This window comes from Podarcis muralis, chromosome 17 (genome assembly GCF_964188315.1).
Source record: "Podarcis muralis chromosome 17, rPodMur119.hap1.1, whole genome shotgun sequence".
Taxonomy (NCBI): domain Eukaryota; kingdom Metazoa; phylum Chordata; class Lepidosauria; order Squamata; family Lacertidae; genus Podarcis; species Podarcis muralis.
The window spans coordinates 39,387,145-39,414,264 of record NC_135671.1 but is presented as its reverse complement, the minus strand read 5'-3'; the positions used below and the strand labels follow the sequence as shown (position 1 = coordinate 39,414,264).

At 45.9% G+C, this 27,120-nt stretch overlaps 1 protein-coding gene and 1 long non-coding RNA gene across 5 annotated transcripts; one reads left to right on the top strand and one right to left on the bottom strand.

The window, feature by feature from the left end:
* Positions 1–623: 623 nt before the first annotated feature.
* LOC144325958 (uncharacterized) lies at positions 624–2,380 on the top strand. The gene is made up of 2 exons (XR_013391128.1): positions 624–1,232; positions 1,741–2,380. It is a non-coding gene; the product is annotated as an uncharacterized LOC144325958 (long non-coding RNA).
* Positions 1,818–27,120, bottom strand: LOC114587323 (protein bicaudal D homolog 2-like). Of its 4 annotated transcripts, none has more exons than XM_028711348.2 (9): positions 26,844–27,119; positions 22,169–22,388; positions 21,845–22,057; positions 19,080–19,232; positions 16,338–16,745; positions 9,628–10,395; positions 4,270–4,421; positions 3,285–3,489; positions 2,340–2,482 (listed from the first exon to the last, which is right to left on the bottom strand). In XM_028711348.2, exons 2-9 carry the CDS (start codon positions 22,379–22,381, stop codon positions 2,477–2,479), a joined length of 2,118 nt encoding a protein of 705 aa, XP_028567181.2. In that variant the 5' UTR covers positions 22,382–22,388; positions 26,844–27,119; the 3' UTR covers positions 2,340–2,476. The 4 variants fall into 4 exon arrangements, with proteins under 4 accessions (XP_028567183.2, XP_028567181.2, XP_028567182.2 ...); XM_028711349.2 differs by lacking the exon at positions 26,844–27,119 and adding an exon at positions 26,265–26,627; XM_028711350.2 differs by lacking the exon at positions 3,285–3,489 and having other exon boundaries at positions 1,818–2,482; positions 26,844–27,120.

The following is a 27,120-nucleotide window of genomic DNA, read 5'->3' as shown; positions in this document are numbered from 1 at the left end:
TTAAAAATATCCTGAGTGAGAAGGACCATAGAAAAAGAAGTTGCATTACTTTGTAGCATGGTGGCAACAAAAGCTTGGATAAAGGAATTAAGGACAGGGTCTGCCCCAATAGCAATGTTTGTCATCCTTTAGATGTGAATTTGGTAAAAAGACAAAAGTGGAAGGAAAGTATTATGTAACCACCAAAACTAGGATGTTATTTACTAAACAGAAAAGTGTACCAAGGATAGCAGAATGGTTAGAGAAGCTGTAAGGATATGCGGATATAGGTAAAGGATCCCTGGATGGTGAAGTCCAGTCAAAGGCGACTATGGGGTTGCAGCACTCATCTCACTTTCAGGTCGAGGGAGCCAGTGTTTGTCCACACAGTTTTCCGGGTCATGTACCCAGCATGACTAAACCGCTACTGGTGCATGGAGGTCCATGACGAATGCCAGAGCACACAGAAACACAATTTACTTTCCCGCCGCAATGATCACCTATTTATCTACTTGCACTGGCATGCTTTTGAACTGCTAGGTTGGCAAGAGCTGGGACAGAGCAATGGGAGCTCACCCCATCGTGGGGATGCAAACAGCCAACCTTCCAATCAGCAAGCCCAAGAGGCTCAGTGGTTTAGACCACAGCGCCACCCGCGTCATATGTGGATATGAAGATCACTAAGTGGGAGTGGGTGGCATTCATGTTTTATTCTATGTTTTATTCAAGCTTGATCCATTAAAATGAAAAAGACTTAACTTAGTCATGTTCATTAATTTAAATGGGTCTCCTCTGAGCAAAACATACCGTATTTTTTGCACCATAACACTCACTTTTTTCCTCCTAGAAAGTAAGGGGAAATGTCTGTGCGTGTTATGGAGGGAATGCCTACGGGTGGCTTGCCTACAGATTTTCCTCCTCTAAAAACTACGTGCGTGTTATGGTCGAGTGCGTGTTATAGAGCGAAAAATATGGGTAGTTGAATATTGCCCAAAGCTTACAGAATTTAGAAGGCAAATGGACAATGTATTTAAAAACATGGCTTCCATTTGGGCCAGAGATTGGAACCTGTAGCCCTCCAGGATTCCCATCCTCCCTGACATGCTGACTGAAGTTGGAGTTGGAGTCCAAGACAAACACTGAAAGAGCCACAAAACCCCAACTTAGATTATCCTTTCTTGCTACTGTACATAAATGAATGGGAACACTGTTACAGTAGAATTTTAAGTGGTATAGTCTAAAATCAAAGAGTGGTTTTCATAGAATCATAGAATCATAGAGTTGGAAGAGACCACAAGGGCCATCGAGTCCAACCCCCTGCCAAGCATGAAACACCATCAGAGCACTCCTGACATATGGTTGTCAAGCCTCTGCTTAAAGACCTCCAAAGAAGGAGACTCCACCACACTCCTTGGCAGCAAATTCCACTGTCGAACAGCTCTTACTGTCAGGAAGTTCTTCCTAATGTTTAGGTGGAATCTTCTTTCTTGTAGTTTGGATCCATTGCTCCGTGTCCGCTTCTCTGGAGCAGCAGAAAACAACCTTTCTCCCTCCTCTATGTGACATCCTTTTATATATTTGAACATGGCTATCATATCACCCCTTAACCTCCTCTTCTCCAGGCTAAACATGCCCAGCTCCCTTAGCCGTTCCTCATAAGGCATCATTTCCAGGCCTTTGACCATTTTGGTTGCCCTCCTCTGGACACGTTCCAGTTTGTCCAGATTATTACTAGAAAACCTGGAACTGGACACGTTCCAGGTTTTCTAGTAATAATCTTATGTTATTTATCATATTTTGTAATAACTATGAATTAGTTAAGGAAAAAAGGCTAGGGATGCAGGGAAATCAATTATTTATTTGAGGCAAACAACCAGGGCTCCTCTTGCTCCAGACTACAAAGAAAACTGTTTCATACTCTTATACTGCTGGTGTCAGGATGGTGAGGTTAACAGGAGACACTCCTGGGTCCATCTCACAACATGTCTCATGGCTGCATGGGGGTAGTTTTCCTTCTCCCCACAATCCATGCAGTCAGCAATGTAGTCATTAACTATGTGCAAAACCCCATGGGGAGACAGAGAAGTGATGGGCCTGGGAGAGTACAGCAGGGCAAAGAAATTCAGGGGAAGGGAAGAACCCATCTTTTCACAGCCAGACCCAAAGCAGGCAGCCCTGGTCATTAAGGCAGACATCAGTGTCTCACAAAAAGGCACAGTGTTAGAGGCGCTTAGGAAAGTCAGCACTGAGGCAAACAGAGAAAAGGTGTGTGTATCTTCACATAACTCTTAAGGCACGAGGGCAGGAAGCAAACACTGGCTGGAGGCCTGCTGCTGGCACAGGGTTCCTCTTGATGGGCTACAGCTTGCAGGTGCCAGGCTTCTCCATGTTATGCAAATAATAATAATAATAATAATGAATGGAGTTCTGTGACCACAATGGAAGACACTGAATGAATGAGAAGTGCCTGGAAATCCTGCACTGGATACTGGCTGTCTCATCTCTGAAAGGAGAACGGGGACCGGGGAGAGAAGAAAGGCAGTTAGAAAGATACATTAAAAAGTACCGCTTGTTTTCCTATAGCTCTCCTGTGCTGGCCCTGGCAGAGATACTCACATTACAGCTAAGCATTCACACAGCACTTGAACTGTTTAAGGTGCCACCATATTGACCAATATTGCTGACTGGGGTGGGAGGGAGGACACTGAGGGCTGGCATAAGGCCACCTAGTGGGTTCACAAAGGCTTCAGTGTCACATTAGCTCTCAGTCATAAGGCTGCATGGAAGGTGGGGTAGGGGATTGCTATTGGACCGTGGACAATAGAGCCTTGGCTCTCACGTTTGTCATCATTTAATTTTCATTTATTGCATTTATATCCCACCTTTTTCTCTATGGAGCTCCTCATATAATCCCCAAAACAGTCTGCTGAGAGACAAGTGACTGGTGATGAGCTTCATGGACAAGTGGGGATTTGAACCCTGGTCTCTCAGGTCCTAGTCTGACATTCTAACCACATTACCACACTGACTCTCCTGGCTTATCGTCTCCAGAAATAATTGCTTGGATAAGTAAGTGTTATTAAAGCTGAACAAATACACTGGTTATACATCTCTCAAGGCTACACCTTCTCAGGGCTATTCCCTGCCACAGTTCTATGTGAAATTTGAACTGATAAATTTGAAGAAGCTGTGTATCACTCCCAAAGGCAGCTGGGCAGCATTACATCCTAAGCAGGTAAATGGCTTCAGGGGTTTTTGTTTCACCACCCACCCATAGCAGAACTCATTGCTCCAACAGTTCTTACCGCACTACCCTTGGCTGGCCTGAGTGCCCTCCTGCTACTTCCCCGTGGCCCCTCAGCCGGGCTCTCCAGGGACTCCAACCTTTGTGTGAGTGCCAGCTTCTGCTGGATGGCCATGCGCAAGAGGGAACTCAGTGTCTTCTTCTCATCCTCAGCAGCTGCCAGCTGCCGCTGCATCTCATCTAGCTGACTCACATACTGGTCACACCTGGAGACAGACGGAGGTGGTGAGTTCAAGGCGAGTGTCAAAAATGATCAACACCACAGAATCCTGGGCAGGCCTTACACCAGCTCTCAGTGCTTTGCATATACTCAGGGTCCCATCAAATGCCAGAAAAGGAATGGAATATCCCACTGGACACTAATCACTGCTTGCTGAAATCTTGGCTCCCTTTAAATTAAGGGTGGTTTCTAGTCCTTATGGTTGTGAAAGTATATTGGAAAATGCATGAGCAATGCCTGGCAATATCTCAGAAGCTATAGGAATAGGGCTTCAATAATATGAATAGTTTGGCCAACTGTCAAAACAAGTTATGAGGAATCTAAGAAATTTTGTTTTATGCTGTGCAATATATAGGCTCTATATTCCAGCCATATTCTGGTGTCACAGAATATGACAAACATTGCACAACTTGGAGTTTTGTTTTAGTTCAGCACCCCCTCAAGAGCATTACCTCGCCCCCTGCAGCTTCCTTCTCTTGTGCAACTTCTGCAGTCTAAGCAGCTTTCCATCTCTTTCTATGCATCGTGTGAAACCAGCCTTCCTAGACCACAACCAGTCAATATCACAATTACTTGATTCTCCCAATCTACATGGCAAGTCCTTGTGTGAGGATAGTGGCACAATTCCAACATGAAACAGGAGCAGCAGTAGATCTGCTGCTCAATGCCAGCCCCCACCCACTTCAAGAGTTGGCTTACCTCCAACCTCTGTCCCACTGCCCCTTCTCTACTATAGACACAGCTCCCTGGGATGCCCGTTCCTAACCTGCTGGCGAACATGGCACGCAGGGAGCAGAAAGTAGCAGCATCCTCCTTCAAGGCTTTCAGCTCATGACGCAGCTTGGCCATGGTCTCCGACACCAGAACCTTCTCACCTTCAAACTGGCCTTTAAGGTTTGAGAGGGCGGCCTCTGCCGTCTAAAAGGGAAGGTTGCCAAGGGTCAGATGATGCACTAACAAAATGAATTTCAATAGGGACAAATGTAAGGTTCTACATTTAGGCAGGAATAACCAGATGCACAAATAAAAGATGGGGGACGGATCTAGTGGCCTTTGTAGACCACAAGCTGACCCTCAGTCAACAGTGTGATGCAACAGCAAAAAAAGCAAATGCTATGCTGTGCTGCATCAACAGAAGTCTAGTGTCCTGGTCAATGGAAGTAATACTACCACTCTGTTCTTCCTTGGTTAGACTACGCCTGGAGTTCTGGGCTTCGCAATTTAAGGAGGATATTGACAAGCTGTAATGCATGCAGAGGAGGGATGACCAAGATGAACAAGGGACTGGAAACCATGCCTTATGAGAAATGGTTGAAGGAGCTGGGTATGTTTAGCCTGGAAAAGAAGAGATATGATAGCCATCTTCCAATATCTCAAGGGATGTTACATGGAGGATGGAGCTTGCTTGTTTTCTCCTGCTCTGGAGGGTAGGACTTGAACCAAGAAAGGAGATTCCAACTAAACACCAGGAAGAACTTTTTGACAGTAAGAGCTGTTTGACAGTAGAAGGGATTCTCTTGGGATGTGGTGGACTCTCTTTCCTTGGAGGTTTTAAAGCAGAGGTTCGATGACCATCTGTCACGGATGCTTAGTTGAGATTCCTGCATTGTAGGGGGTTGAACTAGATGACCATTGAGGTCCCTTCCAATTCCTTGACCTATAGCTTCTCCCCATGGAAACACCCTTCACCGTATGCAGAAAGTATCATTAAAGCACTGGCACACAAACATAGTGCACACACCCTTCTATGCTGCTCTGCATAGGAGACTCAAACAGGCAGCTGGAACCATTCCACCCACAAGAACAATCTTGGAAGAGCCAGGCACATGGGGCTACCAGCCTGCTGATAAGGAAATACCTTCAAGAGGCTACTTCACTTTCAGGTCAGCAACAGGGAACACATCAACAGGGCACCTTTTTTCAGAGATTGAACAAGTTTATGTGTCTCTAGGATTACACTCATGGGTGGCCCCATTCTTGCTTCAGCCCTTTTTTTAAAAGCAAGAGAAGATGCTCCAGCAAGGAGCCTCCAGAACACAGCCTAGGGTGCTTGAAAGATCCCAGGACTGCTCAATCCTGGTATATGTGCAAGGAGTATTCCCAATATCCAGTCTTACACATGCAAGCTCCAGGGACACATGCAAGCTGTGTCAGAAATTCATCATGTGCGTTTTTCAACAGGTGCAGGTTCAACTGCAACCACGTGGAGCTCTCTGGATGCCAGGTTGGCAACTGACATCTCCATCTTTCATCTTCATCATCATGAAGATGATGGACTTTTCGGAGCTAGTCAACCTGACCGGAAGAGTCCGCGACCAGAATGAGGAGGAGTACCAGGAAGTATGGATGAAATTTAATGATTATTTAAATACGTTAAATTAATTGGAAAAAACTTGCAATCACCAGTTAGGCTTAGGACTTAAATAAGTAATGTGATGAATTATTATGTTTAATGCTGAATTGGGAAGAAAGAGTGATGTTAAGTGATTAAGTTAAAATTATAAGAACTTTGATTTGGAAAACCGTTAAAATGATAAGCACTGAAATTCAACTAGGGGGATACGAGGAAGTCACTTAACAATGTTAAAAAGATTAGTTTTAATAAGGTTATGATTTATGTTTGTTTGTTTATTTGTTAGTGTGTTTTTAATTTTGTGAAAATCAATAAAAAAATTTGAAGGGGAAAAAAAGATATCTCCATCTGGCTGGCCCCTCCAGTTTTTTTTAAGCAGGTAAGCGGAAGAGTTTATTTATTGCATTTATCTCCTGCCTTTTTCTCCAAGGAGTACATGATTAACTTCTCTCCTCAGTTAATCTCTACAATGACCCTGTGAGGTAAGTTAAGAGGCTGTGACTGGCCCAAGGTCACCCAGTGAGCTTCATGACTGAGTGGGGATTTGAACCCTGATCTTGTAGTCCAACACTCTAACCACTACACCAAACTGGCTTCCTAGAGTACTTCTGTTATGGAGTAGTTTATATAAGTCAGGTAGGTAAATAAATATGGAGAAAGAAAAATGTCACTTGGAGTAGGATCTGAAGTGTTTTCCTTGAAGCTTGAATTTGTTTTATTCTCGATTGTTTGTTTTACTTGATGTTTTAATGTGTTGTAAACCACCAATATTTTTTTCTTTAAAATGTAAAGTGGTATAGAAACAAAATTAACAACAAGCTTCATTTAAAAAAAAGGGGGGGGGTGCCTAGACATTATGTTGTAGTGCCCATAACATAGGTTTAAGGTGCCATTTGGTGATTAGCTGAAATATCTGAGTTTCTAACACTGAATGCAAGCCCAGACCACCACGCTTTTGGGATGCAGCCCTTTCTGCCTTCTTTCCCAGGCCTGGAAAGTTGGAGGAAACCTATCAACAGCCTAAGCACAGGGCTTGTGCTGCAAACAGTGAGGAAAGCAGCAATAGTTGCTAGGAATGCAGGGCTGTGAAGAGAACAGTACTGGTGGGACCAGGGAGGAGCAGCAGAACAGGACAAGGACAGGAAGGTAAGAGTGCCCCAGGACTGCAGCCAAAGGAAGTGGGGTGGATAAACCTCTCCCAGACAATTGGAAATTCTATTAACAGGGTTGCTATAAGCCGCCACCCCCTCAAAGTGCATTTTCTTGGTTTGCACTGGATGCTGTCAGTCCATCCAGAGCTTTAATATGGCACTGGTATTTGGAAGGCAGGGCCTGCTGTCTGGGTACCTAGACAAAGTGTCCTGCTCTGCATTCCCCACCATCTAAGGTACAGCTAGTGGTTAAATGTGTCAAGGTTTTTTTTCAGCTGTTGTGCCGAAACTCTGGAACCCAGGAGGCCCACTTAGCCCCATACCCATCAGCTTTCCAAAGGCTAGTGAAAAGCACCTTATTATTTAAGCAGACCTGTAGCCTGCCTCCCCAGTCTGCTGCTCTTTGATTGTTGTTGTTATTATTTGTTTCTTAGTGCTCCCCCTGTGCGTAAGCAACGCAGCCATGCGACTAGAATTGAAGATCGCATCCTTAGAAACTTGCCTGTGGAAGCAAGTCTTCAATTACTGGTTATCATTGTGGCATAGATTACCAAATCATTACCTTGTCCAATGCTTATGGCGAGATGAATTCTCCAGCCTTTGGACTAGTAAAATTCATGCCAAACTCCTGAGCTATGGAATCTCTCCCTCAGATTCCCTAAAACTAGATCAAATCACTGCTCAAAGACTGATCCGTCAAAGACTGGATGACATCGACTTGCAGCAAAATTATACGCTGGGGGGAGGTGTTTGTTCGCCCCAGAACATTGGTATCACTTTAACTTATTGCGTTCCATCATACCTCTCCTCCCTTTCGACTGTTGCCCATAGACTGGCCTTCACCAAAGCGAGGTTCAACGTTTTCCCCTCCAATGTCCTGAGACATAGATTCTCAAAGGGCCAAGTCCCCGCCACGTGCGAATGTGATAAGGTGACGCCGGAGTCGCTCCAGCACATTATGTTCACTTGCCCCCTGTTCAATGTGCCACGGGCAAATTTGTTGGGATCAATCATACAGAAACTAGAGGGTACCCCACCAAAATTCCACCTTGCCCAAATCTTGCAGGATAAGGATTCCCACACGACCCTGAAAGTGGCTAGGTTCCTGGTCGCTGTCCTCTCCCAAAAGCGACGCCAAGGAGCGCTACAAGCTAATTAAGGCGTAGCATGCCTTTCCATCTTATAGTATTTATTGTTATAGTGGTATTTTAGCGACTGTTTTTTTTCTTTTCCCCAAGGCACAAGCTGTCACTTATGTGTTGTTTTTACCTGTATGGGCCTATGGCCGTAATAAATATTATCTAATCTATTTGTTTCTTGGTGGCTTTCCAAAAAAGCAGCTTATGAAACATTAAAACAAATGTATGCAAGGGCCTGTGATCTCAGGCCATGCCACATCACATCCAGGCCTATTTATGGGCCAAAATCATGTGGGGGCACTGAATGAGAGGTTGGGAATACAATTCCACTCCAGAGAATCTTAGTTTTAGAACATGTTTCTAGTCTTCATTGTTGTAAGCCACCATCAAAATATTTCTGTTGTGGGAGGAGGAAATGCAGCTAATAACAATCCACAGTTAACCTGACATGATGGAAGGATGGAAGCCACAAAGAGGATGATTTAAAGAGAAAGACATATGCAATGGAAAAGATGTTTTTAAGGCACTGCAGTGATGGAATCCAATGGCTGGGTTGCTCTTAGAATGGTCTCTCTGTAAACAGTTTTTGTGAGTTAATTTATGCTGTAGCTTGACACTGTTATCAGTAGGAAGGAATGTGAGTTTGGGTAAGGCGAGCACAGATGGAGGAGACAGAACTGCAATAAATCAGTGAACCAGGGAAAGAACTTTGATTTGAACATGTGAAAATATTCAAGCTGGAAAATAAATGCTGAAATCTGGAAATAAGAACGTACTGAAATACTACACATGCTGCAATCAAATATACACACTAAGTTTTTTTTAAATATATTTGCTGTTTGCAGGGTTGTAAAGGGGCAGCTGATGGAAAATATAATTAGAATTATGGGGTGATTTCAACTAGAAATTGAGAACAGCAACAGGGGTCTATCATGGACATATCTTGCAAGAAGAGCGGGAAATCAGTTTTGGAAATGGTATTGAATTAATTCAGTAATGATTTGTAATAATTTGGAAAATCAATAAAAATAATTGGAACAATCCCTTGCTCTTCCCACGATAGACAGAAGAAACCTGTGTAAAATAAATGTTGTATAATTCTGCAATTTGCAAGATCGCAAAATACTGCCTAGGCAAAGATTCATTTACTTTTAGACACAACATACTCACAGCCTGATCATACCTGTTTTGTGACTTCTTGACACATTCAGTTTTGCAGTCAGTGTAAGAAAATTCCCATAACTCTCACTGATGAGCCCATTTGGGACCAGTAGCCTAGCAGAACCCCATTCTTCTTCCTCTGCCTGCACTGTTTGGCAGGAGCAGCAGCAGCAAGATGAAAAAGGTGCTACTGGCAGTGGGCAACCCACCAAAAGGGCTCATGGCACTAGCTGAGGGTGCTCCCAGACCCAGCCGCAGGCCCACACCTTTCTCACCTTCCCCATCCTATTCACTCACAGCCAGGCTACTCCTGCACCCACCTGCTTGTTGGCCTTGAGTACTGTGCGCAGGGTGGCGATCTGCTCCCGCTTGGTACTCAGCAGGGACTTCAGCTTCAGCACCTCCTCCACCAGCGCCTCCTTGTCACGTTCCAGTTCGGCACTGTGCCCCATCAGGCCCTGCTGATGCACCAGGGAGAGCACCACCTGCAGGTGCCCTAGTTGTTCTCGCAAGACGGCAGTCAGGTTGGCCACATTGAGGGGCTCCAACCCACAGGGGGAACTGGGGCTGCTGGCGGGGGACTGGTCCCCACTGCTGCTTGTCTCCATTTCCGTGAGTAGGAGCTTTCGGGAGGACCGTCTTCTGCACATGCTCCGGGCTCCACGACCTTCCCGGTAATAGTCCAACACAACACGCTGAGGGGTGATGCTGTGGCAGGCACAGACATGATGATACAGAGCGGCCATCTCCTCAGAAAAACCCAGGAGCTCTTCCTGGGCCTGCGCCAGCCGTGACTGACTCTCCCGTGCCATCCTTCGGGCAACCCGCAGCTCCGTTTCTAACTGAGCAGCCGCCTCCCTCTCCTGCTGGGCTGCCAGCTGGGCCTTTTCTAACTCTTCATGGCAGCGCTCCCTCTCACAGGGTGATGGGTGGTCCCCGCCATTCCTAGGGCCAGCATCCAGGGTATGAAACTGCTCCACCTCATGGTTGTTGCACAGCTGTTGCTGGGCTAGAGCCTCCTGGGTGCTGCTCAGCTGTTTCTTAAGGTCCTGCAGGTCTGAGGTGAGCGAGGCCTTCTCATTTTCTGCCTAATAATGCAAACAAGAAATTAGAAAGGGGATGGGAGAGAGTTTGGTGTTTATGTTTCCCAACACAAGGAATGGAGATAAACTGAGCCATAAGCTAAATCCAGATGCAAGGAGGCCAATAGAACTCTAAGTTGTTGGGACATGCTCAAGAGCACTTTATGTCAATAACAGGCTATGTATTTTGCAAAGCTACATCCTGGCATGGAAAACAGGAACTAAACTGGGAGTAGCTGGCAAGGACACTCTTAATAGGCAAGTGCTCTGAATGAGCAAGGACAGCGCTGGTTTTGCAGCCTTACCCCAGAGATTAAGGCTGCTCAGTTCTATTCCGAAACCGTGACCCTTTTGGAGGGATCAATACAGAAGGGACAGGCTTCTCTCTTTATAGAGCTTGCCACTCCCAGGTCTCAAGTTTCCATCTGGGCTTTAAAGAGCCATACAAAAAGAAGCTGAGCTTCCGGGCTTTTGATTCGCAGCCAGGTATTTCCTTTGGCCAAGGGCTGCCAGAATGAGGCTAGCCGGAAGTGACCCAGAATCAACTATCATAGCATTCCCCTTCAGGAGGCTCTCTAAACTGTGGGTGATCTCTAATACAAGATAAGCTGTTAAAAATAGAAGGAAGATGGAAGAAGAGTGAGCTGCATTTTAGACAAAAAGTGGACAAAGGTCTCCAATACCTTGCAAGAGTAGAACAGCATTCAAACCTCCTTTGCCAAGACAACTGGCTTGGCAGGAGGGAGAGATAATCTGCAGACAAGCAGCCTGAAGGGGGTGGGGAAAGTGCAACAGGGTCAGGCCAGAGCATGACGCCAGCTGGGCAGGATGTGCAGCTGCTCGGAATAACTTTAGTGGCTTCCTGCCACTCACTCTACAGGCGACTGAGAAGCTTCCAGCTCAACCGGAGTGGGGAGACAGACAGACAGACAGAAACAAACAAACAGCAGACTCCACAGACAAGATTATTGGCAGAGTAGAAACCCGAAAGCAATGCCTCTGGCATCCGAGCGACTTGCAGTCTGAGTATGTCTGGCCGGGCAAGAAAGATTTACAGCAGGCAGGAACTTCTGAAGGTCGGGTTACAGTGTGAACAAGCTGTAAGAGCTGATTATTTTCGCCCAGATAACGTTCCTGTGGGAGTAGCCAGGCCACCGGGCTCTCCATGGATTACTATGCCTCCAGGGAGGAGGCGAAGGCGGCGTAGAGACAGGAGGCAAAGGCGGGGTTGTCGGGCTGGCGTCCTGGTAAGATTGCAGAGGAGTCCATCTAAACCACCGCTCCCTAGCATATTTCTTGCTAATGTGAGATCTCTTGCCAACAAGATGGATGAATTGAGGCTGCAGGCAGCAAAGAACAGCCTTGTAAAAGATTGCTGCGTTTTATTTGTCATTGAGACATGGCTTCAACCGTCCATACCAGACACAGCTATTCAGTTGGAAGGCTGTGTGGTACATCGTCATGACCGAGGCATGGACTTCGGAAAAACCAAAGGAGGGGGGCTGTGTGTATATGTGAACAAATGCTGGTCCAATAATTCGAAGACTGTGGGCAGTCACTGTTCACCGGATTTGGAATATGTGGCTGTTAAATGTAGACCAGCCTATCTCCCTAGGGAGTTCACAGCTGTTATGTTAACTGGTGTGTACGTGCCACCAGATGCCAATGCCAACCTGGCTTTGGGATGCCTGCAGAGCCTTATCAGCAGCCAGCAAGACAAGTATCCTGAAGCTGTGCACATCATTGCGGGAGACTTCAACCATGTTGAACTTAAAACAGTGCTCCCAACGCTCTATCAGCATGTGAAATGTCCCACAAGAGGGGACAAGACACTGGATAAAGTTTATTCGAATGTAAATCACGGCTATAGGGCTTTACAGCTGCCACACTTGGGCCAGTCCGACCATATGTCTCTGTTCCTGGTACCAGCATATATCCCACTCAGGAAACGGGCTCCCACAATATTAAAATCTGTTAAAATCTGGCCTGAAGGTGCTATTCACCAGCTGCAGGACTGTTTTGAGAGAACCAATTGGGATATTTTCGATCGTACAGACCTGGAGGAACACACGGCGGCAGTTCTGTGCTATATCAATCACTGCACAGACACTGTCACAGTAAATAAATCCATCCGGTTTTACCCCAATCAGAAACCCTGGATGAATAGAGAGGTCCAGTGCCTGTTGCGGGAAAGGAACAGGGCTTTCAGGTCAGGCGAGGTGCAGCTTTACAGTGTGGCAAGAGCAAACTTGAAGAGGGGTATTCGACGGGCAAAATTGGATTATAGGCTGAGGATTGAGGATAATTTAAGGAGCAACAACACAAGACAGATGTGGCAGGGGATTCAGCATATTACCAACTACAAACCTAACCTTGGTGCTGTCGACGGTGACCCTTTGCTGGCGGAGGAGCTTAACCTCTTCTTTGCTCGCTTCGAGAGGGAGCCACCTGAGACGCCGGTATTACAGCCACCAGCCCATAGGGGCCCCTCATTCACGGTAGAGGAGCATGAGGTGAGACAGGTATTGAGGATGGCGAATCCGAGGAAGGCGGCTGGACCTGATGGCATCACTGGAAAGGTGTTGAAGGGCTGTGCGGATCAGCTGGCGAGGGTCTTTACTAAGATCTTCAATAAGTCCTTACACCAGTCTATTGTCCCACCCTGCCTGAAGTCGTCAACTATTGTCCCTCTGCCTAAAAAATCCACAATCAGTAGTTTGAATGACTACAGACCAGTTGCACTGACTCCAATCATCATGAAGTGTTTTGAGAAACTGGTGCGCCGTCACATTATTTCCTGTCTTCCATCAACTTTTGACAACTACCAGTTTGCATACAAGGCAAATAGATCCACAGAAGACGCTATCACCACCACTCTCCATGCTGCTCTGTCCCATCTGGAGCAGCCGGGGAGTTATGTGAGGCTGCTGTTTGTGGATTTTAGCTCTGCTTTTAACACTATCCTCCCCCATAGACTGGTGTCCAAGCTAGAGGCGATTGGACTCTCCAACTCCACCTGTCTCTGGGTTTTGGATTTTTTGTCAGAACGTTCTCAGAGGGTTAGAGTAAGGTCACATATGTCCACAGCCCTTAGCCTTAACACCGGCTCACCACAGGGTTGTGTGTTGAGTCCCCTGCTCTATGCTCTCTATACGTATGACTGTACAGCCATCTATTCCAGCAACAAAATCATCAAGTTTGCTGATGACACTACGGTGGTAGGGCTCATTTCAGGAGGGGATGAGTCCGCCTATCGGGACGAGGTGGAGCGGCTCTGTGTTTGGTGTGGAGAGAACAATCTGGCTCTTAATACGGCTAAGACCAAGGAATTGGTGGTGGATTACAGGAAAAAAAAGACGGACATTCAGCCCTTGTATATCAACGGGGAACGGGTGGAGAGGGTGGCGGAATTCAGGTTTTTGGGAGTAACTATCGATCAGGGCATGACTTGGAGCGCAAATACCACTGCTCTGGTGAAGAAGGCCCAGCAGAGAATTTATTTCCTCAGACTTTTGAAGAAGAACAATCTGAGTGAGAGACTGCTGGTGTCCTTCTACCGAGGCTCCATAGAGAGCATTCTTACATACTGTATTTGTGCTTGGTTCTCCAGTTGTACAGCTAGGGAGAGGAAGGTGCTCCAGAAGGTCATAACCACAGCCCAAAGGATTATTGGTCATCCTCTCCCATCTTTGGAAGAACTGTACGGTTCCCGTTGTGTTAGGAAAGCAAACAACATCCTGCAGGATTCATCTCACCCGGGACACAGTCTGTTTGCACTACTGCCTTCTGGCAGGAGATATAGAAACATCAAGTCAAGGACAAATAGACTGAAAAACAGTTTCTATCCAAGAGCTGTGGCCTTTTTGAATGCTGTAACTCGATAGTGTGACCTGGGAGTTTGATGGGTGTTGGTGTGGGTGTGGCTGGAATGTGGTTTGTTTGGTTGTTGTTGTTGTTTTGCTTTTGTTGTTTTTAAGGGATGGCATCCAATTTCGTTGCACTTGTGCAATGTTGCACTTGTGTAATGACAATAAAGAATCTATTCTATTCTATTCTATTCTATTCTATTCTATTCTATTCAATAGCTCCTTTGAGTTCATTGTGGATCAATACTATCAAGCCATAATTTTGATCTCTAAAACCTTGCTTAGAAAATCACTTCCCAGCCTAGCATTTTCTTAGCTTTTGCCACACCCATGCTCCCCGCCCTACAGAAAGAGGAAATAGTCCCATTACAGTACATTTTAAGCTTTGAAGAACAGGAACCCACTTTTTGACATCACAGCCTGATTGTTCAAATTGCAATGGTGGCTATTATTTGTGCTGTAATACCTTCATCCTCTGTGCCTGAGGCAAAACTGAATGGCAAGCAATTCTAGGGGATGCCATCCAATGCGGCACTGGACCACTTCAGGATTGCAGATGGAAAAATCAAGGGACTACAGATCTAGCTGGAGTTGCCCTTGCCAGATAGTCAACACTAAGATATCCCACTCCTGCATCCTCTGTGAATGGGGAGGGAATAATATTTTTCTCAATTTTTTTATTTTCCCTTAAAGAAGAAATAATGCAAATAAAAATGTGCACCCCACCATGAGACTATCATTTATCATAATGATAAATTTCCAAAAATTTAAGACTTCTTGAGATGGTTTAACAACATGAACTCCAGAAATATTCTCCATATTTTCTCAAAGTCATTTCTCTTCCATATTCCCCTTCTTACTTTAATAGCACACGTTAATTTATCATTAATCGCTATATCCCACACTTCTTTGTACCATTCTTCTATTCAGCATCCACCTTGCTTTTACCATTTCCTAGCTTTGATAACTCTTGCCGCTGTCAACAAGTTTTTAAGTTCTTCATAGCTTGCGTACAGGGAGGGAATAATTCTGCTGGGCACAAGAGACCACTCACTCTCCCCAGGTTCTCTGACAATCGTGTGGCTGGATAAAAGCAAGGGATAAGTAAAGGTAAAGGGATCCCTGACCATTAGGTCCAGTCGCAGACAACTCATCTTGCTTTACTTGCTGAGGGAACCAGCGTACAGCTTCTGGGTCATGTGGCCAGCATGACTTAAGCCGCTTCTGGTGAACCAGAGCAGCGCACAGAAACACTGTTTACCTTCCCGCCGAAGCGGTACCTATTTATCTATTTGCACTTTGTGCTTTCGAACTGCTAGGTTGGCAGGAGCAGGGACCGAGCAACGGGAGCTCACCCCATCGCGGGGATTCAAACTGCTGACCTTCTGATCGGCAAGCCCTAGGCTCTGCGTTCTTTGCAGGTACAAGAGGGCTCTGGGCAGGAGGGGAAGTGGAAGAGAAAAACAAGGGGTCTTGCCTTGCCTCAGCACACTGGGCTTTGCACAGCTAGTGCTGTTTATTCCCCAAGCCCAGCATAAAGTGAGAACTGAAGCACATCCCTCCTAACAAGTTCCCCACATGCACAGAGGACTCTTGTGTGGGAGATCAATGACAACTGCCTATTAGCCAAAGTAAGAGATGGACTGTCCAAGGAAGAAGAATTTTGTTTAAATGACGCCCTCCTGTAAAAAACAAGTCTCTGTACATTCAAATATAAATTACCAGGGGCAAAGAGTAAACTAGAATCTTCTTGCCAATACTAGCTTTGTTTTTCTACAATGGAGCATTCAACAATTTGATTCCCTCCCTTGAAGTATTACACAGTAACTACAGAGACAGGGGCAAGGACTTTTTCAGAATTTGAATACACAGTACATGGCAGTGGACTGAATCTCTAACAGAGCTGCAAATCCCAAGTTAGCCAGCTGGGGTAGGGTGAGGGGTGGGGATAGCTAACCATTCGCATTGGCCTAAAACATAGCACATCTTGCTCCACTGTGCAACAGGAATGCAATTCACATTTTTAGTCATCTCATATTGAAACCAAACCTCTCCCTGATCCACAGGGCTCAATCTGCTTACCTGGAGCAGCTGTTGCTGCAGTTTGTGAATCTCTGCCAAGTTAAGCTCACTGAAGAGGTCTGCCACAAGACCAGGTGCAGGCCGGATGCTGTGGGGTGTGGAAGCCATGCTCCCAATGCTGCTGGCATTGGCAAAGCCACTATCCTGTTCCTCTGCACGGCTGTGGTTAAGCTCTTCTAGGTTGGCTTGCAAGCTGCTTAGGGAGTCATGGCGCCCTCCTGTGCAGATGGCCAGCTCTCGCCGCAATTCCTGCTTCTGCTCACGCTCTGCCTGCAGAGCCTCTAGTGCCTCCTGAAGTTGGTGTTCTGCCAGGTCCCGGAGACGACCCAGCTCCAGCAGCTGAGTCCCAGCAAGCACCAGCTCTTCCTCTCGGCAGCTAAGGGCATGCTTGATGCTCTCAAACTCCACCTGAGGAAGGAAAAAAGGGCACAATACTAGGTGGTTGGCTGCTGCTCATCAGGCCCTGCCTCCCCCAGTATTTCATTTGAATTACTGACATCCACATCTTTCAGCTTCAACATCACTTGGACCAGTTTGGCATGACTGAATATGACACATGCTTACACTTTCTTTCTGCACCAACAGATGGAAAACAATCCCCACCATCCTTTAAGATCCACCAGCAAGCCCTTCTTCCATGTCCTCTTATGCAAGTGTCAGACAGAAATGTGGAATTGTGGTCAGGCACCTGTATTGTGGAACTTCCTATTATCACCGTTCCAGACACCAAAACAAGAAAACCTGAGTGAGTTTTGAGTGGCCTATTCATGACGTAGATAAGCTGGACAGGCATTTAAGAGCTATTAAACAATTATGTTTTATTCATCTTGCACATTATTCTGCAACAAGCTCAAAATAATTTTAAAATGCAAATCCTATATCCTAGTAGCAAAGGTGGTGGTCCTGTACTTTTTAGTGAAACAAGGCCATCAGCAAAGTCAATATGTCTGCATAATTGTGGGACTATAAAAAAATTAGTTTAAATCAACACAGAAAGAGACATAGCAACAGGTATTCGAATCCAGAAATAGGACTGTGCGAGCAATTAAGCATCAGTAAAAAGCAAGGGGAAAGGAACTTAAGAGATGGAAGGGTGGAGAGAACTGGCCTGCTCCAGTCCCCAACTATTAACACCACTGCAGAGAAATCAGTATTGTGGGGTGCAAACTTGAGTATAGCAATTACACCCCCCAGAGCTTTTAAGAGCTCTGATCCCTTTGAAGTTAAGAGCCTTGGAGAAATATGTTCAATCTGATAAAAAATACTTCCTCCAAACCCAATTAATCGCACAGATCCCAGGTACACACACACACACACTGTATATAATTTCAATTTGTATACTGCCCTTCATATGAAGATAACAAGGGGATCACAACATAAAAATAAAAAATGAGAACATAAATTCAACAAATATTAATAGTACGTTAACACCGGAGGCCTTCCAAGAGGCATCCCCTGCCATGCCTAAACTATTGAAGGTTCTTAAGGGTCATTCCATATAAGGTGATCCAATGTACATTTGTTGATTGATCAAAACTTAAACTTAATATTACAAAATATTAAGGAAGAAAATATTAAGAAAACTGGATGACATGAGGTAAAAAAAACTGCATCACTTGATATGGAATGACCCTTAACTCAGTTGGTTAGAGCATAATGCTGATAATGCCAAGGCTGCAGGTTCAATCCCTGTAAGGGACAGCTGAATATTCTTGCATTGCAGGGGATTGGACTAGATGATCCTCAGGGTCCCTTCCAACTATGATTCTATAAGAGGCTTGCTTCGCGTTCCTAATAGTGGTACCTCAGAAATCAAACAGAATCTGTTCCGGAAGTCCGTTCAACTTCCAAAATGTTCGAAAACCAAGGGGCAGGAAGCTCCTGCAGCCAATCAGAAGCCGCGGAAGTTCTGTTGGACGTTCGGGTTGCAAAAAGTAACACTCACTTCCGGGTTCGCGGCATTCGGGAGCCAAAACATTCAACTTGCAAGGCGTTCAGGATCCAAGGTATGACTGTACTACAGTCTTTCTAGCAGCAGGCAAATACTTTCTTTTTTAAATTCTCCAAGACAATTAAAAGGTTTTAAGATTTTAAATGGCTAACACTTTAAAACAGGGCTGGATTCAACTAATGTTGCGCTAGCAGGAGCTGGCACAAGTCCAGGTAGCACAATGTGGCTTCCCTGCCTCCTCCTGCACCCCCATATCAGCTTGGGAGGGTCAGGAGAAGCTTCAGAACAGTGCAAATGGGGAAGAGGAGAGGAGAATTCTACCCTGCAAGCAGAATTCTTGCACTGGTAGAATGTTCATATTAGTACGACATTGAATTCCACCCTTAACGTTTTGAACTACAGCTTTAAATATTTTTAGACTGTTTATGATGGTTGGTTGCATGTTTTAAGTCCTATAAGATTGCTCTTGCAATACTGCTAGACTGCTGAGGTTCAGAATCAACCAATCAAGGCTCAGAGTTCAGCCATCTTAGAAGTGTCTCTATAGCAGCTGTATTAGTATCACCCCACTTCCATCCACAAGCCAGCAAAGGTCCATTGGGACATGGTTGTAGGTGAAAGCAAACATACATTTGCAAAATTCAAGCAGGTGAACACAACTGAAGCAGTACTCCTATAAAGCAGGTGCTATACAATGGCGTGGTTGACATTTGGTCCACACCACTGTATGAAAGGTACACATTCAAGTGGTCAGTGCCAGGCCCACTATAGTATGTGGAAGATACCAATACCTGACTGCCCTTGAGCACGGAGACCTGCTTCTGCAGAGAGATGTTCTCCTCTTCAAGTTCAGCACAGTCCTGCAACTGACGCAGCTCCCGTGTCTTGATCTGTTTCATCTCCTCACATAGCCGGGCCTTCTCGGATTCTAGGATCTGACGTTCCTGGGAAGACAGGGGGAAACAGGAACCAAGTCAGACATGCCACAAACCACCCATCATATGGTATTGCATCAAGGCAGGAATGGATAAGGAAGAACTTGATATAGGATATGTTAATGGCAAGATCCAATACCCAAAGCAACTTCATCCTACCTACAAACACTTTTTAAAGCCTTCTTTTTCCATGTTAATTCATGGAGGCTCCTCATTAAGCTTTAAAACCCTGCTTTTCTGGGGGTCAAAGCTGCATGAGGAGCCTCCACCAGAAGAAAGTACTTGTTCATACAGCTCATGCAACTTGCTTCCAAAGGAGTCAGTGAGGACCAGCACCGTGGATGGCTTTAAAAGAGGACTGGTCAAATTCATGGAGGATAAGGCTACTAGCCATTATGGTGGCACTCTGCCTCCATAGTGGGGAGACAGCTTTGCTTCTGAACACCAGTTGCTAGAAATCAAAGAGGGGAGGGTCCTCTTGTTCTTGGGTCCTGCTTGAGGGTTGCCTACAGTCATCAAGTTAGCCACTGTGAGGACAGAAAGTTGGTCTAGATGGCCTACTCCAGCAGGATTCTTCTCACATTCTTGAGCACAGGGACCCCTTGAGCACAGGGACCCCACCCAACCCCCATTTCAAAGCTTTGTCCTCCAACTTGGAGGATAACCAGCATGGCAACGGGAGGCAGAGCTAGCATGATTGTCCCTGTGGTTCCCTTCATCTTTTTAACATGGCCCAGTAATGCCTGAGGACTTGATTATTAAATCAAAGTGAGGGAGAAGTGTCCACATGGTTTCACACTTAGAAGTATATCTAACACTTACATCAAGCTGAAAGTACAAGCTGCTATTGGTGGTCAACCACAGCAGAACATTTTTATGGCATGACGGTGAATTTCACCCAGAGTACACTGTAGAAATAACAAAATGCAGGGAGCAACGTCTCACATTCTCATGGACGTCTTAATACTCCAGGAACAAATCACTACTACTTTTCCCATTTCACAGCTAACCATTTTTGCATTCTGGTTTGTAGGACCATTGTGTTAGATTCCCCCCTTTTTGCTACTCTGTTTTTCTATGTTATACACTACCAAAGAGGCCCACACATTTCGGTTGGCTGCCTACCAAGGCTAAATTCTATGGTTGCCAAGATCTTGGTCCTCTCAAAAGCAGAAGGGCAAAACCTTATTCCTGATTTTGCACTGTGTGAGGACTTGGAGCAGCTCAGAAACACAGCACAACTGTGGAAATGATCCTCCAAGTTACCTCCCAACTCAAAGTCTGGGGGAATTGCCACACTATCATTCTGAGGCATTAGACACACCTTTCAAGCTGCAAAATCAAACAACCACTACAGACCTCCCCTGAAACTTGGAGATGGAAGTAGAACATGCTTGAGGTACTTAAAAAACCTTGGAAGCAATGAGACACAGACAAGCCCCGGCCCTCCTCCCATTATGAGGGTTACCATAGTTGTGTTGTGCTTTATATAATAATAATAATAATAATAATAATAATAATAATAATAATAGTAGTAATAATTTTTTATTTATACCCCGCCCTCCCCAGCCAAAGCCGGGCTCAGGGCGGCTAACAAGCAATAATAAAAAAACAAAATGAAAATACAACATTAAAATATTGAAACATTAAAATATTAAAATGTAGCCTCATCGCAGGAGGAGAAAGGAAAAGAAAAAAGAGGGGGAGGGAATCAAATTGGCTCCAAGCCAAAGGCCAGGCGGAACAACTCTGTCTTACAGGCCCTGCAGAAAGAAATCAGATCCTGCAGGGCCCTGGTCTCATGAAGCAGAGCGTTCTACCAGGCCGGAGCCAGAGTTGAAAAGGCCCTGGCTCTGGTTGAAGCTAATCTGACTTCCTTAGGGCCCGGGACCACTGGGGTGTTGCTATTTATGGACCTTGAGGCTCTTCGTGGGGCATACCAGGAGAGGCGGTCACGTAGGTACGAGGGTCCTAGGCCGTGAAGGGCTTTAAAGGTCAAAACCAGCACCTTAAATCTGACCCTGTACTCCACCGGAAGACCTCTAAAGCACAGCATGATTTCTGAGATGATTCCCCAAAGCACCTCCCCAGCTTCAAGTTTCGGATGACCTCCAGGGTTCATCAAGCTCACCAGAATGGGTGGGATACTCTAGCTTTACAAACTCTAAACCCATAAGCATTTAGTTCAGTATTCTATGTAGCTGGCTTTCATTAGTTTAAAGAACAAAAAATATAACTTCCAGTCTTGATGGCTGCAGAAATAATCTTGAATACACATGGGCAGTGGTTGGTGAGATTTTCTGAACGGAAACAAACAGGACTTACAGTAGCCAGATACTGGGGCTGCAGTGCTTTATATGACTTGAGGGCCTCATCTGCCCCTTCCTATCTTAGAAACTATTATGGCATATAGGTGGCACATCAATCAATAAAACAGTGTAAACAGAATTGTGCAAAATGCAGCCAACTGCTTACTACAAATATTTCATTCCTTTATCAATTTAGCAACTAACCTAATACACTTTAGAAAATACATATGTACAGACTTGTGTGCTAGACAGTCCTGAACTACAACCCGTATGGACCACCCCCACCCCAGTTTCTTAACACAATCACATTACCTTCCTCAAGTCCCGCAGAGCCACACTAATACGCTCATTTTCTACCCCACTGTTGTCCAACTGGGATCTCAGATGCTTCACATTGTTCTGAAGCTCCTCAATGGTCTGAGTCAGGCAGGCTTCTTTGGAAGCAGTTTCTCTGAGCAGACATTCTTCTCGGCTCTCGCCGTCAGCTGCTGCCCGTTTGTGACTGCTGTGGGACTCTGCTAAAGCCTAGGCAAGATAGAAGGAGGAAGGAGATTATGGTTAAGAGCACATTGCCCAAGCTGGAAACATGCTAAGGGCATCCTTGCCCAAGGCAGAACAGGGGAAACTTTCACTCACCTCCTTCATGTGGACCAGCTCCATGCGTAGCACCTCCAACTGGCCTTCCAGCTCACCACAGCGCTGCTTGAGCTCGCCATTTTCCTCCAGCACAGCCAGTCCATACTGTGCAGCCTGGACTTTTTCTCGGGTTGCCTCCTGCAGCTCAGCCACCAGTCGCTCCACCTCTGCTTGAAGCTTTTCTGGATCTTGGGCCATGGAGGCTGCTGGCATGCTGCCCCTGGCCAATGACAGATAAATATTTGCTAGGAGGCAGGAAAGCATAGGTGGAAGCACAGAAGATAAAACTATCAGGCTTCTCTATCCAATAGACAGAGCTGCCAGTCAATCCCCTTTTGAATCCCATTATGGAGATCCCTTGCACACCCAGATTTCATCTCCCCTGCTCATTCAAAACTCAAATATGCCACTGGTGCTCCAACTAAAATCTGGGGTGTTCTTAGGCCACCTCTCAGCATGGATGAGTAACATCTCCAGGCAAGTCTAATCTATTGATCACTTTGACCTATACTAAAGAAAGAGACATATTTTACTCATTTTTATTTAACAAGATATGCCGCTTGGTTGTAGTAAAACCTCTAAAACAGTTATAGGCAATTAACTGAATAGACATGTATGTGGTAAGGCAACTGCACAAGTAAGGTTTAATTTGTGGCTTCATACAGTAACATTTACAAGTCTGACTTGACCTAACCCCCACCATGGACAAAACAGGCCAAAGATGGCTCAGATGTGCATTAGCTAGGAGTTAGCCAGGAGCTTGAGAAAACACAAACAGCAAATAAAGATACAAAATCAGAGTACTAGCCTCCACTAATCTGATTACTGCACCCCAACACATTTTGAACTTTTATGGAGCTAATGATTCAAAGTCAGGCAAAGAGTTATTGTTCTGGGAGGCATCTGAGAAAGAATAGTTTAGATGTTAGCCCCAGACACCAAGGCATAAAATATTGTAAAGCACAGCATGATTTCTGAGATGATTCCCCAAAGCACCTCCCCAGCTTCAAGTTTCGGATGACCTCTAGGGTTCATCAAGCTCACCAGAATGGGTGGGATACTCCTGACCATTAGGTCCAGTCGTGGCCGACTCTGGGGTTGCGGCGCTCATCTCGCTTTATTGGCCCGTACAGCTTCCGGGTCATGTGGCCAGCATGACTAAGCTGCTTCTGGCGAACCAGAGCAGCGCACAGAAATGCTGTTTACCTTCCCGCCGGAGCGGTGCCTATTTATCTACTTGTACTTTGACGTGCTTTCGAACTGCTAGGTTGGCAGGAGCAGGGACCGAGCAACGGGAGCTTACCCTGTTGCGGGGATTCGAAACCCCAACCTTCTGATCGGCAAGTCCTAGGTTCTGTGGTTTAACCCACAGCGCCACCCGTGTCCCTCCTATAAAATATTTACTGGGAGTTTTAATCTACTATCTCAGCATGCAGGCACAACTACTTAAAAATCAATCAACATGTATGATTCATCCTGCAACAGTCGCAGCTAGACCATTACTGTGCCAAACATTGGTGCCTATTTGGTCAGAAACATCACAGTCCTCAGCCCAGCAATTGTATCCCACTCTTTCTTTCTCCAAGGACTTCAGAATGGCATAATTAATGACCAAGAGGGAATCAGATGGAAAGATAATAGTACCACCGGGAGAGGCAAATTCAACCTGCCCTCAAATTACGTTTAATGAGAGCTCCCCTGCTCACAATATATGTGGCTGAATATAAATGTATTGCTTCTAGAGGAGACCTTGGCTTTGATAGACCCTCTGGAACTCAAAAGAGCATCCAGTGAAAACACCTCCATGCAAAACCTTGCCTATGGAACATGCTCCTTGAAGCATACTAAGAGAGGCTGCTACTGACAGACTGTACTGACTACAACATGACACATGGAAGGAGTTGCTTTTTAGGGATATAGGGGTCAACATTGTTTTATAATTTAGATAGAAGTGGCATCTTCCCTATGAGAAGAACTGACTTACAGGAAAAGACCAAGGGATGTCTGGAAACTGGGGAGATGCCTTTCAGATACTCAGAACCCCAGAGTGAAGGCAACTGTCATTCTTTACGCAGCATCCAGTACCGCCTCTGTGCATGGAAGTATCATTTAGGAATATGCAAGCTTCCATAAGGAATATGGAAAATATAAGCATTTTTGGTGGTGGTAGTGGTGGGGATACAGAGAAAGCATGCAGCCATGCTTAGGAAGGTCAGGAGTGAGGTTTGCTTTCCTTGTAATAGGGAGGGGGCAAGCAGCAGCAGAACAAAGCTTCTCACACTGGCTAACCATTATAACTGCAAGCTTCTCTAAAAAAATAACACAAGCAGTAATCAGAATAAAATATCACTGTCTAACGGGTGGAGTATCAGATTAGAGTTCATGTCACTGTTCACAACAGCTATAACTTGCTTTTTGTTATAACTTGCTTTTTTGTTTGCTGTTAATGCTTTGACAATTACCACAAATTACACAGTCAGGTTTACATTTAGGGAAATTGCAGGGATCAGCACACCCAGAGTGCAACGGATGAGCCTCCACTCAGGAAAATTCCTTCAGGATCAATGTATCTTCTACTACCAGGCATTTGGCGAAAAATGTTTTTTGATTGGCCAGACATCCAAAACCAAGCTATATGCTGACCTAGAAGATATGTGCCTTGATTTCCATTGCTCCCCATTACAAAATATAACAAAATGTTGTCATCCACTCCTTAACATTAACAAGCATTTTAAAGGATGTAACAAAACAACTCCATCAAAGAATGGTCCACCACAGACTTGTAAATACCGTATTTTTCGCTCTATAACACGCACCCGACCATAACACGCACGTAGTTTTTAGAGGAGGAAAATCCGTAGGCATGCCACCCGTAGGCATTTCCTCCATAACACGCACAGACATTTCCCCTTACTTTCTAGGAGGAAAAAAGTGAGTGTTATGGTGCAAAAAATACGGTAGTTACTTGCCTAGAAAGTAAATGTTATTTGCACCAGTCTATCTTGAGACAATGGAGTGTGCCTCTGCCTTCCCTAACACCCCAGAAAATAGATGTTACTAGCTGGAGAAGTACTGGATAGCAAAGGTGGAGAAGGGTGCCAGGCTTCCCTTTACAACCCAGAACACCTTATTTGCAGCCGTCCCGCTCCAGGAGTACCCACGGAACCAAATACTATACTGCAGTTTGCAATCACAGGAAATGAAGCAAGTTGTATCTTCTCCAGATCATTTTGCTAAGAAAACAAAGAGCCTTATGACACCTTAAGTCTAGTAAGATTACCACAGTTCCTACGGTGGGTACTAGAGGAAATGAGGATATAGCTAAAAAAGCTAGAACTAAACTCTGCTTTCGCAACAGTCTTCAGAAAGGCTTGAGAGATTTCTGCTTTGATGACACATAAGCTGATCAACTACCACTTGACTTCCCTCCACACCAGTGCAATGAGAGTTACAGACTACAGTGCTACCTTTATGAGTCTGTCAATGACTGAGTGCAGGGCAATGTTAGTACTGTAATAAGTGCAGAGGCCTACTTGCCGCCAAAGTGAAATGGATTTGCCAGGGCTGTACCAATTTAAGACCACAGGCGAGGGCTCACAATGGACTGTATGAAAGAGCACTACATCACACAGGCTTTCACCTGGAGGTTCAGTTGGTATAGCCCTGAGGCAAACTGGCCATTTTAAAGAGAACTATGCTAGAGCTGAATGTATGAGCAGGTGAGAAGGAGGACACAGTCAAACAGCTGAAACCCAAAGTTAAAAAGGCAGTAAGCAACAGGAGTCAAAACTGCGGCAATCAAGATACCACAAGTATCAAAGGAATGCTCCCATAAACAGTAAGAACAGTTGCAGAAAAGTGCTGTAATATCCTGTCTTGGAGAAACAACACACGCATACCTACCATCCTTGCACTCCAGAAGAATGACCACCTCCTGCCATTAATCCCATTTTACCCATGAACACATGCTAGGGCATTGGCCAAAGTAACTAATCCAGATAAGCAGTCTAGGAATGTGTAACTTGACTTCACATCTTCATAGTGCAGAAGATTGTTGCTTCACATTCTGTATTAAGTAATGGAACACGGTACCCACCTTTAGCTGTGCTTCCAGCCACAGAATCAAATCGGACCCTGTGCTCCAGCCACAAAACCCCACACTTTCTCCCCCACCCGCTGCTTGGTGCGACACCTTGCCAGTTTCCGGGATCTCAAAACCTCACTGTTCTGCGACATTTTGGTTGGTCCCAATAAAAAAAGGTACTGCCCTGCTGTGGATTTCTGAAGGGTTTACGTCCCCCTTCCCGTCTTCTAAGTGACCGCTTATTTCGCTTTTTCACGCATCTCAAAAGAAGGTGGGAAGCACCAGCCTCCTGCGTGACTGGCAACAAGAGTGCCGAGAAAGCTGCTTTGCAAGCTCGAGTAAGGAATATTGTTGGCGCGAATCCGTTTTGAGAATAACGCCGCTTCCCCTCCCCACAAACCCCCCCACACCCAGCCCCGTGTTATAACGCCCTCGGGTTCCAGAGGCGCTAATGAAAAGGCACTCGGCTGTCACTTTCGGATTTGAACGCGGGCCGAGGCGAAAGGACGCCGCTCCCGCGGGGCCGAGGCCGGGCTCGACGCGCGCAGCCCCGCCAGCGCTTCCCCCTCAGAGGAAGGCGCGCAAACTCACCTGCGCCCTCACCTCGCGGGCGAGGGGCGTGGCCTCCGCCTCAGCGTCCTCCAATAGCAGAGCGGCAGCGCGGCTGGGCGCGAAGATCACTCCTCCGACACCCGGCAGAGGCCGACGCGGGGGATTTCCGCCTCAGGCGGGGCGCCTCCCTCTTCTCCGCACGCGGCCTTCCCAGGCGCCGCTCCGCGCGGCCGGCGTCAAGCAGTGACACTCCGCGGGCCAGCCGCGCCAGGCGCCGCCGCCGCCGCCGCCATCAACAGGCTATTCATCCTCCGCC